Source organism: Asterias rubens, chromosome 3 (genome assembly GCF_902459465.1).
Source record: "Asterias rubens chromosome 3, eAstRub1.3, whole genome shotgun sequence".
Lineage (NCBI taxonomy): Eukaryota > Metazoa > Echinodermata > Asteroidea > Forcipulatida > Asteriidae > Asterias > Asterias rubens.
The window spans coordinates 3,604,913-3,621,792 of NC_047064.1; the positions used below are offsets into that span (position 1 = coordinate 3,604,913).

At 39.7% G+C, this 16,880-nt stretch overlaps 2 protein-coding genes across 2 annotated transcripts; both read right to left on the bottom strand.

Annotated features, from left to right (window-relative positions):
- Nucleotides 1-639: 639 nt before the first annotated feature.
- LOC117287980 lies at nucleotides 640-8,596 on the bottom strand. Its single transcript, XM_033768645.1, has 7 exons — nucleotides 8,501-8,596; nucleotides 5,620-5,906; nucleotides 4,811-4,920; nucleotides 3,462-4,453; nucleotides 2,622-2,756; nucleotides 1,093-1,273; nucleotides 640-758 (listed from the first exon to the last, which is right to left on the bottom strand). The coding sequence occupies exons 1-7, from the start codon at nucleotides 8,501-8,503 to the stop codon at nucleotides 640-642; spliced, it is 1,827 nt and encodes a 608-aa protein (XP_033624536.1). The 5' UTR covers nucleotides 8,504-8,596.
- A 1,392-nt stretch (nucleotides 8,597-9,988) lies between these two features.
- Nucleotides 9,989-16,012, bottom strand: LOC117288555 (dnaJ homolog subfamily C member 9-like). Its single transcript, XM_033769454.1, has 5 exons — nucleotides 15,800-16,012; nucleotides 14,506-14,658; nucleotides 13,387-13,503; nucleotides 12,467-12,678; nucleotides 9,989-11,791 (listed from the first exon to the last, which is right to left on the bottom strand). The coding sequence occupies exons 1-5, from the start codon at nucleotides 15,891-15,893 to the stop codon at nucleotides 11,585-11,587; spliced, it is 783 nt and encodes a 260-aa protein (XP_033625345.1). The 5' UTR covers nucleotides 15,894-16,012; the 3' UTR covers nucleotides 9,989-11,584.
- Nucleotides 16,013-16,880: the final 868 nt, after the last annotated feature.

Here is a 16,880-nt window from a genome sequence, read left to right on the forward strand (position 1 = left end):
TTCCACACCATGCAATCTTCAAACACCACTTTGGAATACTTAATGTTTAATCCTTTAGAGAAAGGCTTTATCAAATTCTAAACATGACTTTCTCATTATTAAATTGTGTTTATTAAATCAATTGTCTATACGTTTTGTGGTAATCATGTCAACAAATTTGAAACAATCGCTGATTGAAAGGGAATAAATCAATTTTGATATGGTAACTCCCATGCTTCAATAAATAATAGTTAAATAGTCATTAAGAAGTGCACATATCTTGAATATCACTAAAAAAAGGAATAAGTTAATTTCATTTTAAAATATCAACTTCATTAATGAAACGACCAAAATTAAGAACATCCATACAGTAACTTGTAGGCACATTTTGTTAAACCTCTTGTCAATTTTAATTGATTTGTGGTAATGATTATATCAACATCGATTTTGGAACACTGATTTTTGTTCAAAATGACAAGACAATGTGCCTCTAAAAATAAATAACGGGTTTTCACCAACACATTTAAAAAATCAAACAAAATGCAAAAGACACTGCGTAAAAACTCACAGGTTTGGATCAATCTTAAAATCGAATTTAAAAATGGTTAGTTACTTAAACTCCATGAAGACTTGAGCGAGAGGGTTCTTGGAATCAATGAGTCAGTCTGATGACTGCAGAGTCAGGTTGTCTTTGGACATTTGCAGAGCACACCACAAAGCTGTGCGGCTTGAGCGGGTTGCCAGGGCCAACTTCTGGATAACATCCACCAAAACATTGCCTGCAAAATAAAAGGATAGGAAAAGAATGTATAAAGCTACAAAAAATGACATGAAAGTTGAAGGAAAAAATTATTCCCAGAGAGTGCCTGCCTGAGATGAGACAAAACGATTCATCCCACTGTAAAAAAATGTGCAGTTAACAGTTGTATGGCTTCTGACTGGCACCCCAAAACAACCATATTGACAAAATAAGGAAACCGCCAACATAGGGCTAGATGCTAGCTCAGTTGGTAGAGCGCTGGAACCTTTTCCGGAGGTCGTTGGTTTAAGTCCCAGTCTCATGATTTTTTCTTTGTTACACACCAAATCAAACTCAATAAGAACAATTCAAACCTTTGTTCTCAGCAGCCTCTTCACTGTCATCCTGCTGACGTCTTCCCAGCCCTCGTCTCAGAAGCTCCTCCCTACGCCTAACCTCCTGAATCGCCTCGACCCAGTTCTCAAGGTATGCATCGATGCGTGGGTGGACGGCATCACCACATAGACCACCAATCTTACTCATCAATGTAGAGACCTGCAGCAAATTACCAAATTGGATAATAAATCATGATTATTTGACCCTTATTACTTTACTGCCTGAGTTTGATGAGTCTGCGTCTACTTGTTTGATACTAACTAAGCCTTTATGAAGGCTGTCTTTTTTGGGGGTGGTAGAGTATCCTCGCGCAGAAAGAATGATAGACAGTCGTAACCACCCAAGTCCATGTTTAGAGTCCGTTGGGACGATCAACATGCACACACGGCACACATGCACACAATCCATGCATGGTGTCTGTGGGGACAACAGCCTGGATGATTCTGTAGCTGCATTTTTGTGTTTTTCTTTATATTCACTTTGGATTTCCAGAGGAGTTTTATTGGCAAGTCGGGTGGGGTTCATTATAATGGCCAATCACGCTCGTAGTTGAACCTCCACAATGATGTGCGTTTACTCATCAACTTATATGTCAGAGCAATGAGTTTCTAGATCAACCAAGAACCAACGAAAATACATGGTTGTTAACATAAGCGTAAAGCCTCGACTTGATTTTTTCTTTAAAAACAGGGGTGGCAGGATCAAGGGTCGACGACGAATAGTCACACACAATGGGAGGGGGAGGAGGGGAGCAGGATAAAAAAGTTGGTATATACCATCCTCCTCCATTACCATTGGTTTTTTACACAAAATGCAAAGCGAGGTAGTCCTCAGTACACCTTTTCCCTGGATTCTTTTTGTTAAAGCCAGTGGACACTATTGGTAATTGTCCAAGACCAGTCTTCTCACTTGCTGTATCTCAACAAACCTGTGAAAATTTGAGCTTGATTGGTCGTCGGAGTTGCGAGATAACTATGAAAGAACAAAACACCCTTGTCCCACGAAGTTGTGTGCTTTCAGATGCTTGATTTTGGAACCTCAAATTCTAAACTTGAGGTCTCGAAATCAAATTCGTGAAAAATTACTTCTTTCTCGAAAACTACTTCACTTCAGAGGGAGGCGTTTCCCACAATGTTTTATACTACCAACCTGTTCCCATTACTCGTTACCAAGTAAGGTTTTATGCTAATAATTATTTTGACTAATTACCAATAGTGTCCACTGCCTTTAAAGTTCTTTAAAGTTCTTCTGGCGTGAATGTTTAGAAATGGCCACCTGTATACTCACAGTGTATGTGTAAAGAGCATGACTGCATTTAACAGTTCCAAGCAGCGAGCGTGGGTATGCTTGGAGTCTAGGGCAAACTAAGTGAGGCAAATTGCAACTTAACCGCTCTGTCCAGCCGGCGCGCCTTGATCAAGGCTTATACTAGACTGCCCTAATATCCCCATGCCAGAGCTTCGCAAGTTAAGTTCCCCTGAATTGAAAAAGAAATTGTGTTTCTTACTCTACTGTGCTCTTTATAGAAGTCAACAATCAGCCTGTCCAGACTGGTAGGATTATCTGGTAACTGAGGAGTCTGTATGGTGTTGGCGCTGGAAATACGACGGCCAGGATTCATGCGGGCTAGCTCTACTTCAGTCTGAAAAAAAAAAAAAAAAAAAACATTCAAATTTAAGTATTAGCACTAGCTCTGTGCAATGGCAAAAATACGGTAGTCCCTATTTTAATATTCTTTTCCATGTGTTATCCTCTGAACTTTGAAGTTTAAAAATGTCTAAAGCTTTAATCACTGTTTTTGCGCACTGTCTTTGATTCAAAATTTGAATGCCCCAACCCTCTCAAAGTTTATGACATTAATTTACAAGTTTTAATGCAACACTGAGCATATCCATCAGGCAAATCGTACATGTTGCCTAGTTGATTGGTTAAGAGCACCTGACCCATGTTCGGTCTTTCCGATCATCAGGTTTTGGGTTTGAGTCTTGTTTGTGGCACTTGTGCCCTTCAGCAAGAAACTTTACCATTATTGTTTTGTCCCTCGGATGAGATCTTATGGATCCAATGTAGACTGGGGTTGGTAGTACACGTTAAAGAACACAGAACACTTTTTTTGAACAGTAGGGGTAAACCCCAGTGTTTCTGGTTCATTTACAACTTTAAATATTCCTCAGGCTTGTGAGGAATTAAGTTCACTTATGAGGCATTCTTGGTTTCAATAGTAGAAATGAATGATGCACCACAAAGATAATGCCCACCGTCATTCCCGCTCAATGAGGTCACTGCTCAATGACCTGTTTTAGATAAAACAACCTCCCTCAAAACAGTTCATTTAAAAAAAACTTACCTTCTTTCGTTCTTTTTCGATGCTGTAGAATTGGTAGTAGCATTCCTCCAGTTGAACGTGCAACTGTCCCAAGTAGTTCTGGTTGTCATTTTGCTGACACTGCTGAGACTGCTGCCAAAAAGCCATGTTTGGACTCCCAGACTGATTGTGAATTTGAGGTCTCACGGGGAAGATCGGATTTTGAAAATGACCCCCAGAGCTTGGTGTCTTCTGGCTGTGACTTGGATACCTTCCCGATGCCTGATGTGGAGATGACATACGCTGCATAGGAAACTGATAATTGGGCACTTGGTTTTGTCCAAATGGGTTAGATGCATTCATGTTCCTTTGAATTTGGTTTTGATCGAAAGCCATAGTGTTGGTTCGGAGATTCAGATTACCCTTGGTCAAGAGATTGTTGAAGTTGGTCCAGTTGTTGGCCATGTTCATCTGCTGCATCAGGTGGGTCTTGGCATCCTGATTGGCAAATGGCAAGTTCATAGCCTGCTGTTGTTCATTCATTGGAAACTGCTGCGCCGATCTACCTTGTGGTCTTGGAAACTGCTGAGCTTGCTGTGCTGCGGATGCTCTCTGCCTGAAGTACTGGTGGGGATCCTCCGTAGCTTGTGTATCCCTAGCGCCGTCTTGTCCCCCACGACCACTACTCATGGATTGACTGGTAAGATTTAACCTGGAAGCACCGTATTGATTCTCTGAGTTAGGAAAAACGATATTCCTACAGTCCCCTCCTGAATTAGGCAAAACACCCTGAAAAGACCTCTCAGGGAAGTTCGCTTTGAATTCGTGCGGCTCCGAATTCTCCCCCTTCATGAAGTTTGGAGCGCTGTGAAAATAATCTTGCATCCTCTTGTGTTTTTCTGCATCACCTGCCATAGGTTGCTGTAGGGGTGAACCAGTAGCTGGTGTTATGTTTCCTTGTTGGCCTTCATTTGCTGGGATGCCTGGATACATCTCACTAAATAATGCTGGATGTTCAGGTCTCTCTGTGATCCCTGAGAGTTAAAAACAACACAAACAAAAGAGCCAATTAGTTTTCTATGTGCGAGCAGTGAATTTCAGTGCATTTTCAGTACATAACTTGTTTTTGAGGATGTCTAGTGGTATTGTTAAAGACATGCAATGTTTTTTAGTAATAAATTTCAAGTTAAAAGCCACAAGGGTAGGACTACACAAACAGACATGCAGTCGCTCTACCAACTGAGCTGTCTAGGCCTAAGGTTGGTGGTTCCCTGATTTTGTTCAGGGGTTGCCAGTCAGAAGACATACAACCTGCAACTGCTTTATGTAATAATTGTTGATCAATCTTATACAACATGGAATCTATATTTAACAATGGTTCCTTGACAAACCTGGAGGGAATCTTGGATGCACTGAGCTTTCATGACTTCTTTCAGTTTTAGTTTTGGCCCAGGCAGAAGAGACAGTGTCAGCAGGAGTCCTGATGTGCAGACCCTGAAACCTGGAATACGTTAAAACATTAAAGATTACTACAAAACACTTTTAGATCACCAACAATATATGCCATCTTTTTAACATGAATGGCACCCATAGGTCTTGTCACTCACCCAAGGTAATTTTTACAGGCAACTTGGAGGCACTGCAAGGGACACAATGGCAGCACAAAATACACTTTTTGCTGTAACTCACTATCCCCAAGGAAAAAAATTAAGAAAACTGAAATTCAAAATTTTTGTTCTAAGAAGACTGCCTGGAACTAACACCTCTAAATCGCCTCTTGTGACATGGCTCTTACAAACTTGATCAGAGAAATGAACTATGACTGGTGCTACTCACTTGGATGTAACTTCATTTGCTGGCTATTGGACTTGTTCAGTGTAATTCTTAATTGTATAATGTGAATTCATGGCCTATGCTGCCCCTGTTCTTGGCCTTGGGGTGCCCATTCAAAAGTTTTCCAAAGACTTTAAGATTTCTTAATAGAAGTACCCTTTGCAAAAGGAAAATGGCGTCGCCCTCTCAAAAATGCAAGTCCTGTACTACACTGTAAGTTGGCCTAATGCTAAGTAATGGTCCAGTGTTAATTTCGAGCCCTGGATTATTGTAAATTATGCAAAAGCGATTGCACCAAGAAATGGTATCAACCAAATTGATCTGTGAGTTAGAGTTCCCAGTAACTGAATGTAAATCTGTAACTTACTGGTCCTTGATGGCTGAATCGAAATGCTGGTTCTGCTGAATACTCATTTTTCCTGCCTCAGTATTTGGGGGACTTTCATCCAAAATCTGGCACACCAGCTCATCAAACAGTCCAGATCTGTCAAGTAAATCATCAACGACAGCTTCGCCATCACCATGGCAATCCACAGGCACTTTCCTGTTTCCAGATGAGTGGTTGGCTCTGTGTGATGGATGCATCCAGTAAGGGTGGTTAAGGTCCTGATGATGTCCCTCTAAAGTACCATTTGGTGGAAGCTGGCCATGTTCCTAAAAAGATAGAGTAGAGTTTATGACCTAAGGCAATGGACCCTTCCCATGAAATATGCTAATTACATTCACGCATGCGTACAGACCCTGTTGGTTGGCAAACGCCATAGAGTTGTGCACTAAGCAGACGCGCAGTCGCGTCTGCGTCACGCACCCTTTAGCCGTGTACAAAACAGCGCGATGTTCCCTCATTTTGCCAACCAAAACGTTAGTGCGCACGCGCTACGTGCAATTTACATATTTCATGGGAAGGGTCTATTGATACTATTTGTAATTACTCAGAGTAGTTGTTAGCATACAAACTTACTTGGTAACAAGCAATGGAGAGCTGTTGATTGTATAAAACATTGTGAGAAATGGCTCCCTCTGAATTAACGTGAAAGAGGTAATTTCTCACTCAAATAAGAAAAGACTTCAGCTGAAGCCTTTTATAAATGCATCTGAAAGCAAACAAAGTAATGCAACAATGTATCCCCGATGCAAATTTATTGTCTATTATAACAACGTGTTTTTTCTTTCAATATTCCCCTGCGAATTCGATGACCAATTGATGAGCACAAATTTTCACAGGTTTGTTATTACATGAATACGGAAAGGCCTGGAATTACACACAGATTTTCAAATAGAAGTGTCCTTTGCAAAATGAAAATGGTCTTGCTCTTTTCAACATGCTCAAAGATGAAATTCCAGGCCTGTAATTAGTGTTAGGATATACACGAAGTGAGAATACTGGTCTTCACAAAACATGTCCAGGCCTTTAACCATATTTGACCTCGCAAACACTTTTTATTAAAGCAGAGTGCAAAAAGTTGGTTGATGTTACACACAAATTTGAGCCTTTAACTTAAACCTCAAACCTTGACTGTTAAAAATTGGTTTTAGCATTGAGCACGCAGGGACTTATGATTTGAGATGTAACAATGGGAATTGTTATCTAACCGATCATGCATGATAATCAGCATTAATTTAATAATTTCAATGAAAATGATAATAAATCTACCTGTAATGTGTGCACAAGTCAAAACATTCTACTATAAACAAAGTGCTCGCAAGGTTTTTGTTTTTACACACAAATTTTATTGAGTTGACTATCTGAATTGGCTAATGTCATTTGTGCATTGTCATGAATTCAAGTCCAGAAGCTAACACTTTTTTGATATCCTCCGGTTTATAACCTCTGGTGTTTCTGATCAGCAGACAATGCGTGACGTCGAGTTGCGCTTTGCGGTCTTCACACTTGTGAACTGATGCATACCCCCCCCCCTCTCTCCTCCGAATATGCCGAAATGCTTGTATAGTTCAGTAGGCTTAATTAAGTAACATAACGTAGTCATGACAGTTGCAGGTTGTGACTTATTGTGTCTGAATTTTTGGTTAGATTTAGATTTGATTTAGAAGAAGTATTTAAGTTTAAGTCAGTAAATAAGACAATTCTTACTCTAAACTTATTCTAAGTCATGTTAGTTAGTGAGTCTACTCTTTAAAGGCAGTGGACACTATTTGGTAATTACTCAAAATAATTGTTAGCATAAAACCTTATTTGGTAACGAGTAATGGGGAGCTGTTGATGGTATTACACTGTAAGAAACGTCTCCCTCTGAAGTAAGGTAGTTTTCGCAAAAGAAGTAATTTTCAACAAACTTGATTTCAAGACCTCAGATTTATAATTTGAGGTCTCGAAATCAAGCATCTGAAAGCACACAACTTCATGTGACAAGCATGACAAGGTTGTTTTTTCTTTCATTATTATCTCGCAACTTCGCGACCGATTGAGCTCAAATTTTCACAGAATTGTTATTTTATGCATTTTTATGTTGAGATACACAAAAAGTGAGAAGACTGGTCTTTGACAATTACCAAGTGTCCAGTTGCAGTGTCTTTAAAAGTTTAATTTATTTTGTGGAGTAAAACAAAACATTTTTTACACAAGTTAGGCCTAGTAGTAGTACTGTGTCATGTAGGATTGTAGGTCTGCCATTGAAAAGTACGAGTCAGGGTTACTGACAATCGCCAATTATCTACCTTGGGCCCTTTACTTTTACCAGGGGTGAGAGTCATTACTAACGAAAAAGTCTGAAACTAGGATACAAATTCAAAGGTATGTTGAAATGATGCCATTTCTACTGTTTGGTAACCCCTGGGGTTATAAATTCCAAGGAGCTTTTGGAAACAGTATCCAAAGCACCAGAGAACTGGACGTGCATGAGAAGTAGACCAATGAATGAGCAGGATTTCTTTCTTTGTGGAAAAACATATTGTCTGGTTTTCTTCACCAGTCCGACATTAAAACTAAAAGACTGAATTCAACCAAAAGACTGAACAATCTCATCCCTGTTTTACTGATTTTCTGTTATTTTTAAAATTATTAGTGTTGATTATTGACTCACCACGACGCACAGCATGACAAGTCATCAGTCAGAACACACAATTCCAATGGTCATCATCCCATGTACGACTCATTTGAAGTAAACACTACTCACCCCTCTGAGTACTGTAACTGACTCGACTGCACAGTCATTTTCTTTTTCAAAAGATAGATAACTCCTTCATTTCAAATTAAAAAACAAGGTTATGAGTCTTGCAAAACAACTTACCATTGTTGTTCAAAATGTCCAAACCGCAACAACAACAACAGGGTTCGCAGAAGCCTCAAATTTAGACCTTGAAAAATACGGTGTTTACAAACTTTCCTTCATCACTCGTTCATTGTCGACGCCCAACTATTAATAATAATCATGTACTGTATTGTTTGTGTACGCTGTACATATACATGTAAATTGTATGTACACATCTTGTGTCAAAAAATAACGTCTGGTATTATTTTACAATTACTTACTTTTCTATCGCTGACATGACTGGAAGAAAAGGGAAATAATTTGCCATACACTAGTTTCCTAAATGTTCTGATATCAAAATTATTCGGATATCAAAACATTTATTTTGACTTTATTTCTACAAAGATCATAATTTGTGTGGTGTCACAAACCTTACAAAAATCATCATTTACTACTCAATTTTGAGGGAGTAAGTTTGCAAGAACAGCTTAGATACATAGTCGATTTGCGGCCGCGCAAAGGGGAGCTGTGATTGGTCAACAGTTATGTTATATATGGCCGTGTCCGAAACGGCGACTTCGGCTACAGCTACGGCTAGATCGCGCGCGTCTGCCTATTCTTCAACACTGGTAAACGCGCTGATCTAGACGTAGCTGTAGCCGAAGTCGTCGTTTCGGACACGGCCTAAGTCTCCGATTCGTCACTATCGATCGTGGTCTTTTAGACAAGTCACAACATGATTTGTTGTTTTAAGTTACTCAAGCTAAAAATCTGCCTCACATAATGTTTTAGTTATTTTATTAAACTGAAACTTGAAATTTCCCTCCTCCGTGTATTTGTTTTTACCTGTGTACGTGCAAAACTTTGCAAATAAGGTACAGCTGTTACGTTTGTAAACTATAGAGGGCGCTACATATATCCCTCGGACCGAGTTGTTTTTGATCGAAAAACAAAGTGATATAGACCTTTCTTTTGCAACGTCACAGCCCGAGTTTTTGCCAACCCGGATTAGAAAACTATGGAAAGCCATAAACGCAAATCAAGAAAAGATCGCTATTTTGGGTAGCAATGTAACAAAATTTGTTGATTTTGTTTAAAACAAAACAACTTATCATGAGATGTATTTTATTTAATTGAAAATTTGCAGAAAAATATCTGTTTTTACGATTTAGTGTTTTACTAACATTCGGCCGACCTTGCCAACCAAGGCGGTTTGTTTATCAACAAAAGAAAGCTCTATAAAAAACTTCTGGTTTGGTCCCGATCAAAACAGAAAAGGCTTTTACTTCCCGACCCCCCCCCCCCCACCTCCCACATAAGTTTGACCCCGCCCACCAAAATTCAGACATATTATTCTTTATTTTCCCTTATCAAATTAGAAATAGCATTGGAAATAATTAGTTAATTTTGACCCTCCCACATTTTCTGGTTGTTGACAAATTCACCATGTCTAAACTCACTCTTGTTTACAAAGACACAAGCAAATTCCCTCAGAGATGCAACAAATACTGCTTTGACAAATTTAAATGCTTTGTTCTTTGTTTATTATTCTTCTTTTGTTTTCAGCTCTAAATTTGTAATAAATTCATTATCATCAATATAATGTGGACAAAATCAAGCAGACATATATAGCACTAGTAATCCTCCATTTATTTAGAAACGTAAACACTATCTGTGAACTTTAGTTTAAATGGAGGCATAATTGAAATAAATGTTGAGGGGAAAAAGAAAACCCAAAACACATTGGACTAAACATTTTTCTAAAGAAATGACTCCCCTTTTTTTATAAATAGATAACAGACATAATTGTACACATAATGGATTTTTTTCTTTTTCTTCCTAAACCTGTGTACACTTCTTGCCGGCCAAACTTTACCAACTACTTTTTATGAACAAATATTGGTTTACTTATGAAAATCACTATCTTAAACAAAAGAAATAATAGTGCTTTTGAGCTACATTTTTAATGCTCATGTTATCACATTTCTGGAACTATAGAGAGACAATGACCCCATGGCTTGTGTTGCCCCCTGGTCTTGGCCATGGCTTTTAATATAGTGTCTATCAAACATCATGGGTTTTACGGTTTGAAGTTTCCCTTGCAAAACAATCGCCTTTAACCCCACCCATTAACAGTCTTTGTTGGCAAAGTTTTTATAAAAAAAAAAAAAAAAAAGTTTCTTCATAAGTCTTTTTGATGCAGGATTGATTGTACACCCGGCATAGGTATATCCTAAACAGAAAGCTTATGGTCTCTTTCTAAAATTTAGGTTTTTTACTGTCATTAGCGTCCGAAGTTTTTGGAGCACTGCTTCATGTGTATACAACTACTAGGACGCTCATTTTTACAGTAACATTAGAATCATTAATATGTAAACCATTTACAGACCAAACCTTGTTTACAAAAAGACTTTGAATATTTCCCGGCAGATTCAAGTTACATACTAATGTCACATAAAAACTTTCCAAACAAAAGCATTTATTTTATCTTTTATAAATAAATGCTTTTAAAACAGTTTCGAAATGTGCCCCTTTTTTACAATTTTCTGAAAACGTAAGATTTTATGTTTTCTTCAATTGAGCTGTGCACACATTATCTCTATAGCGCGTTTGTAATTTTATGAGATACATCATATATCAGCATTACTTGTATGGACTCCTGGCTCCATAAGTGCCGACTATCAGTTCACATACAGTTTTTTCAAAACACATAGTCAGTCTCGAGTTTGTACGACCAACATGTCTCAAAAATAACCCACCGCACCCACGGCCAATTGCCATGGTGCCCTGTGCTTTTACTGTGGTGACCTCTGCAAGTGCAAGGTTCATAAAACAAACTGACATTTTTCCCGTAGAAGTGCCCCGTAACAGAGGTTCGTTACTGTATACCTTCAAGGCCTACGTTGTACATTTTATGCACAACTCAGATTTACTATAAACGACGCCTTACTTTAGGTTTGGTACAAAAAAGTCTACATTTTATGCACAACTCAGATTTACTATAAACGACGCCTTACTTTAGGTTTGGTACAAAAAAGTCAACATTTTATGCACAACTCAGATTTACTATAAACGACGCCTTACTTTAGGTTTGGTACAAAAGAGTCTTGACACTTTCTCCTCTCATTTTGTCTTTGCCGCTTTACTCTTCTTGCCCTTTGACTTCGGCTTGCAGTACTTAGCCTCCAGTCCAGCCATAAAACTATCCATCTGTTGATCTCGAGATTGTTGCCTTTGCTTGATGAGCGCGCTCAGCGCATCGTCGCCATTTTCCTGTCCGAGTCCCATCTCCTTGGCAAGATGCTCAGCCTCAGCAGCCTCTTGTTTTGCCTATTGATGACAAGAATAAATAACATAAATTTAAACCCAACCCTGTTTGTATCCTGAGACCAGGGGCGAAACTAAGAGGGGGATGGGGGAACATGCCCCCCCCCCTATTGTATAAAGGGTGAAGCAATAATGGTTAAGTGCTCGCTTATGGACGCAATAATCTGTCTGTCTTAATGTTCTTCCCGTCAAGAGAACTCTGCAAACTCCCACAAGAGGATTTAAACACCAAGCTGGCAACAGCCAATCTCTCTCATAAAAACATTCGTTTAACGTCTATGATTATGAGTTGTGCCAATCAAGAAATTGTGTATCAGTTACAATACTTATTCTAGTCATTGTGAAATCAGTGGTTATCTTGGTAGGATTCGAACCCATAATCTTGTGATTGCAAGTTCTGCAGTCTAACAGAATTAAGACCACACAATTAAGACCGTGCTCAAAACCCGGATATTGAATCCAGTGCACTTGACCGCCATGACAAACAACTTCTCATTATACGATCATGTGCAGAAGGAGCATGCAGTACAGTTTTGTAACACAAGTGTAAAGAAAGCTCTGTGCTGCACAGTTGTGCCCCCATGCACACCCCATGCAGTTGAATGGTTTCAAAAACTGGGTACCGGTATATAGTTTCAATTCGCTGAACACGGTACTAAGTGTAAGAGGGTTAAGTACCTTTTTCCTCCGTCCAGTCTTCTGTTTCTTATTCTCCTTTGTGAACGCTTGATACTCAGGCAGCTCTTCCTTGTTGATTAAATCTGTAAGAATCTCGGCGAATCTTGGTTCGTCGTCTACAGTGCAGCATAAGACGTTCTCCAGTATCTGCTCCATGTCCCCTTCATACGCCATGTAAGAAGCCTTTAAATCTGCCAGCTCTTCCTCTGAACCTGAAATGTATTAAAGTTTAAATTTATTTTAAGTTGAACAAAGAAAATTACAAGAGTTGGACCTGAACTGGAGACCTTAATGTAGCCCTTATGTTGGTGGTCTCCCTCTTTTGTCAATATCTTTGTTTGGGGTGCCAGTCAGACGCAACACAACCGTTAACTGCAATCACTCAATCAACCGCAGAGACAGCAAGGTTCCGTCCCGCCGATCTCCTGTGTCCCTGTCCTACAGCCTCATGCCACATGTGGTCGATTTCGCTAGGCCGGACAAAGTGTTGGGCCCAGGATGATTGAGGGCGGACTCTAGGTCTCTTCCAGCCAGGAGCTGGTGCTAGGCCTTCCCTGGAGTTGATGGCGATGCTTAGAGCTTTTTTAGCTGGGATGCTGTCTGTAAATTGCAGTCTATAGCCAAGGATCACAGTCAGGTTTACAATACAGCCTGGGAAGCGGCAGCAGCAGGATCACCTTAAGGGGGATGTGACTTTCTATTTCAAGTTTACCCAAACCAAATAGTGACCTAGTAAGGTGTCCTTTCACTATATCTCAAAATGACTTATACCTCTGACCCCACCAACCATAATTATATGATACGGCTTACGCATCATTTGTCCATTCACTTTGCAAAGTTTTTCTGAATAGGTTTGATAACAAAAACGTAAATTTGTCATTCTTTGTTAGCGGCGCCATGTTGATGAGCACTTTTCCTACCTTGGTACTTCTTCTCGAACTCTCGTATATCATTCACAGAAACTTTCTTGAATAAAATTCTCCAGTAGGTCGACCAGTCCTTGCTCTGTTCCGTGTCCATCTCATCATCAACCTCACCTGATCACATTTACAAAAATAGAAATGTGTTAGTTCAATGTAGACAAAAATCGGTGTAGAAGTAAATGGATCTGATTCCGTGTCTAGTACGGGCAAAGCAGTTTTTCATAGGTAAAGGTTAGTTTTATGAAGGAAACTAAAATTTATATGAGAGCTTTATCAGGGGCGTGAAGGCATTGGTAATGAAACAAAGGATAACTCATAAGTAAACTTATTCACTGTAGCTCACAAGCCTGTAGCTCACAGGAAACCTGTAAAAGAAGGTGCTTGATATGTGAACCAGAAAGACTGGTTAACCTCTTCTCTACCGAGCCTAGAACACAGTATCAACATTCCAATGACAAAGCAGTTATGAAAAAGTCTCCTGCTCAAAGACAAAAGTAGAGAGGTTTCGCAGAGTCACCGATACTCTTACGTGAACGGATACGTCATAATACGTCATCACTTTTTGAGGTCCATGTGACGTATAACCATTGTACACAAGTTAGAATAGTCGCTCAAAACGGGAATCTGTCGCCATACACGTAAGTAAACAACGAGTATATTTTGTTCATGTTTTTGTAGCGGATTATTATTTTTTATCGTACCACGTTTTCACCATGTCTATTAGAGGTATCATACATGGATGTAGTTGGACATTTGTTAACCGCTATGCTTCAGAAAAAGAGAAATGGCGATTGTCCATGGGTGCAGCCATTTGGTTAATAGCGCCCTCGTGAGCCTCAAGTTGAGGGTATTCGTTAGAATTTTGCGAAACAAAACTACACAGCTCACTTGACGCGAACGCGTACGGTTCGATATCTGTATGCGTATTCAAATCCCCGACTCTGCGAAACCTCTCTATTGCCACGACCGGGACTCAAACCCAAACTATGCTGATCAGACATTCCAGAGCTTGAGTCTGGTGCTCTTAGGTTACAGCTTGGTAACAACACTGTGAAATCAGGAACAAACCCTGACAAGTATAAAAAATAAGAAGATGCCATGAGTTATTATGCACACCTGTGTCATCATACAATGACCGTAGATTATCGTCACTCAAGACCCGGTAGATCCTCCCCAATGCCTGGAACTTCTGGGTTGCAATTTCTTTCTCCTCATCGCTCACACGGTCAGGGTGGACCTTCAGAGACAACTTGTAGTATCCTCTCTTCACTGTTTAAAAACAAAATGGTCAATCAATGTAGATTTTAAAATATTGTTTAGTATTACAGGTAACTTTCCCAGCAACGCAGTGTCTCTTTTATCAAATAATATAGTTAATGTTGTTGTTGTCAAAGTTAGGAAAAAGTAAGGGTTGGGAAAGTGCCTTAGTTAAAGGCCATTGAACTAACTCAGGGGGGTCAACCTTTTTGAGACTAGCCAGCCGGACCAGTCAGCCTTCACTGGTCCGTTAGCTTTTTGTGCTTAGTGCATTTGCACTTTAAATAGCGATGCTTTCCGAAATTGAACGATCCACTTGGAGAGAATTTGGTCTGGTCCTAGACCCAGTAACTGGTAACTGGGGGCGGGGCGATGTACTCCTTATTTCGAAATGTTGTCATTGCCCCAGTTACTGGTTCTACTGCACCCCATTATTTTAAGTCTGCTTTCACTGGGGCGATAGTACGACAGATGATAAAATTTCGGGAACAAATAGGACAGCGCACTAGTTTCTGGGTCTAGTCTGGTCCTCTGTGATTTTACTGGCACCCTCCCCTCTCACCACTCTCGTTATTCATGTTATTACTAGGGCCCAGTTTCATAGAGCTGCTAAGCACAAAAAATTGCTTAGCATGAAATTTCTTCCTTGATAAAAACATGATTACCAACCGAATTTTCAGTTGCTGTATATTGCTTGTTACTGGTAATAAGCTGTCATTTGCTTATCCTGAAAATCACGTGAAAATTTGTATGGTAATCCTGTTTTTATCGAGGTAAAAATTTCATGCTTAGCAAATTTTTGTGCTTAGCAGCTCTATGAAATTGGGCCCTAGGTCACAAAGGTGGTCAACACTACAGTGAACAGAGCAAAGCTGACAACACAGACAAACATTCTTCTTCTTCCTTGAAAAGTGCAGCCTTCAAATGATTGAATGTGAAGTTATGCATTATTGGATAATAAATAAATAAAATAGACCTGATGAACGCAAACGATGACGATTGATAATGCAAGTAGCAGTACACGGTATAAAAAAATACAATCTCAGAGTCGGACTACACTCTACAACACAATGTACACTGTCACTGTGCATGCTGTGTGACAGTTATAAAAAGCATTGTCGACAACAACACCAGTCACTCATAAAATGTCTACCTTCATTTTTCGATGCACCCTTCACCAAAGCCAATATCTCGTACAGGTTTCTTGTCCCAAAAAGCTCTTCACAGCTGTCGAGTAAACCTGACATGATGACTATGTTTTGTTAATTCAATATGATGAAACTAAGAGGGGAAATATAACCAAATACAACTGAAGAACAGTAGAACGGATAGTCACTGACAGTGTAGTGTTTATGTTCCGCGCCGCGCCATGGACTGACTTTTGTGACCTCTCGAGGTCACGCGCGTCGTCGAGAGTGTGCGCGCTTTCAGTGAGCGCAATCTCGCGATATGCTCAATCTTAAGATTGAGCGCAATCTCGGACTGTGTCCCGCATCAACAGCTACGGATGTATCGTTTCTATACCTGCAAAATGTGTTGAACAGAAACAGTCGTAAGTCGTAGATGTAGTTGGCAATTTGGGTTTGACCGGTGTTTTCATTACCATTTTACATCCTAGAAAAAAAACAATTTCAGCTCGGCCGGGGCATTTTCTGTAGTTTAGAATTACCATCCTCAATTTCTTGAATATTTTAATGACCCCCCCTTTTTATGATAGAGGTAATATTATGTGTGTGGGGGGGGGTGGTTCAGTGAGCCTACACATTCTTTATACTATTTTGCCCGTACAGTTTAAATTACAACGTATACCAAGCCACTGTGTAAATTAACCAAACGGCAGTGTCGTAGATTTTTAGCTTAAAACATAGTCGGGCCGCGGGGGTGGGGGGGGGGGGGGGCTGAGCCTTTTTTGCATAGGTTCGTAGTATTTATCTTTTTAGAAGATAACTGCTCGAATGAGCTTTATGATGACGTCATAAATTTGTATTGGCTATAGAAGCAGACGTTACTCAGTGCATTCTAATGACAGTCGTTTACTGAGTAGTCATGTCAAAGACGATTTATAAATACATCATTATGCAAATTAGGAGGTTTGGGGCACCTGTTTTCAAAATACAATGATGGGCCCATACCTTCTTTTTGTATGGCAGTTTCACTATAGTTACATGAGCACATACCAGACTGGAGTACTAGTGTATACCCGGCGAACTTAAGCGGCGCTCTATTGGAGTTGG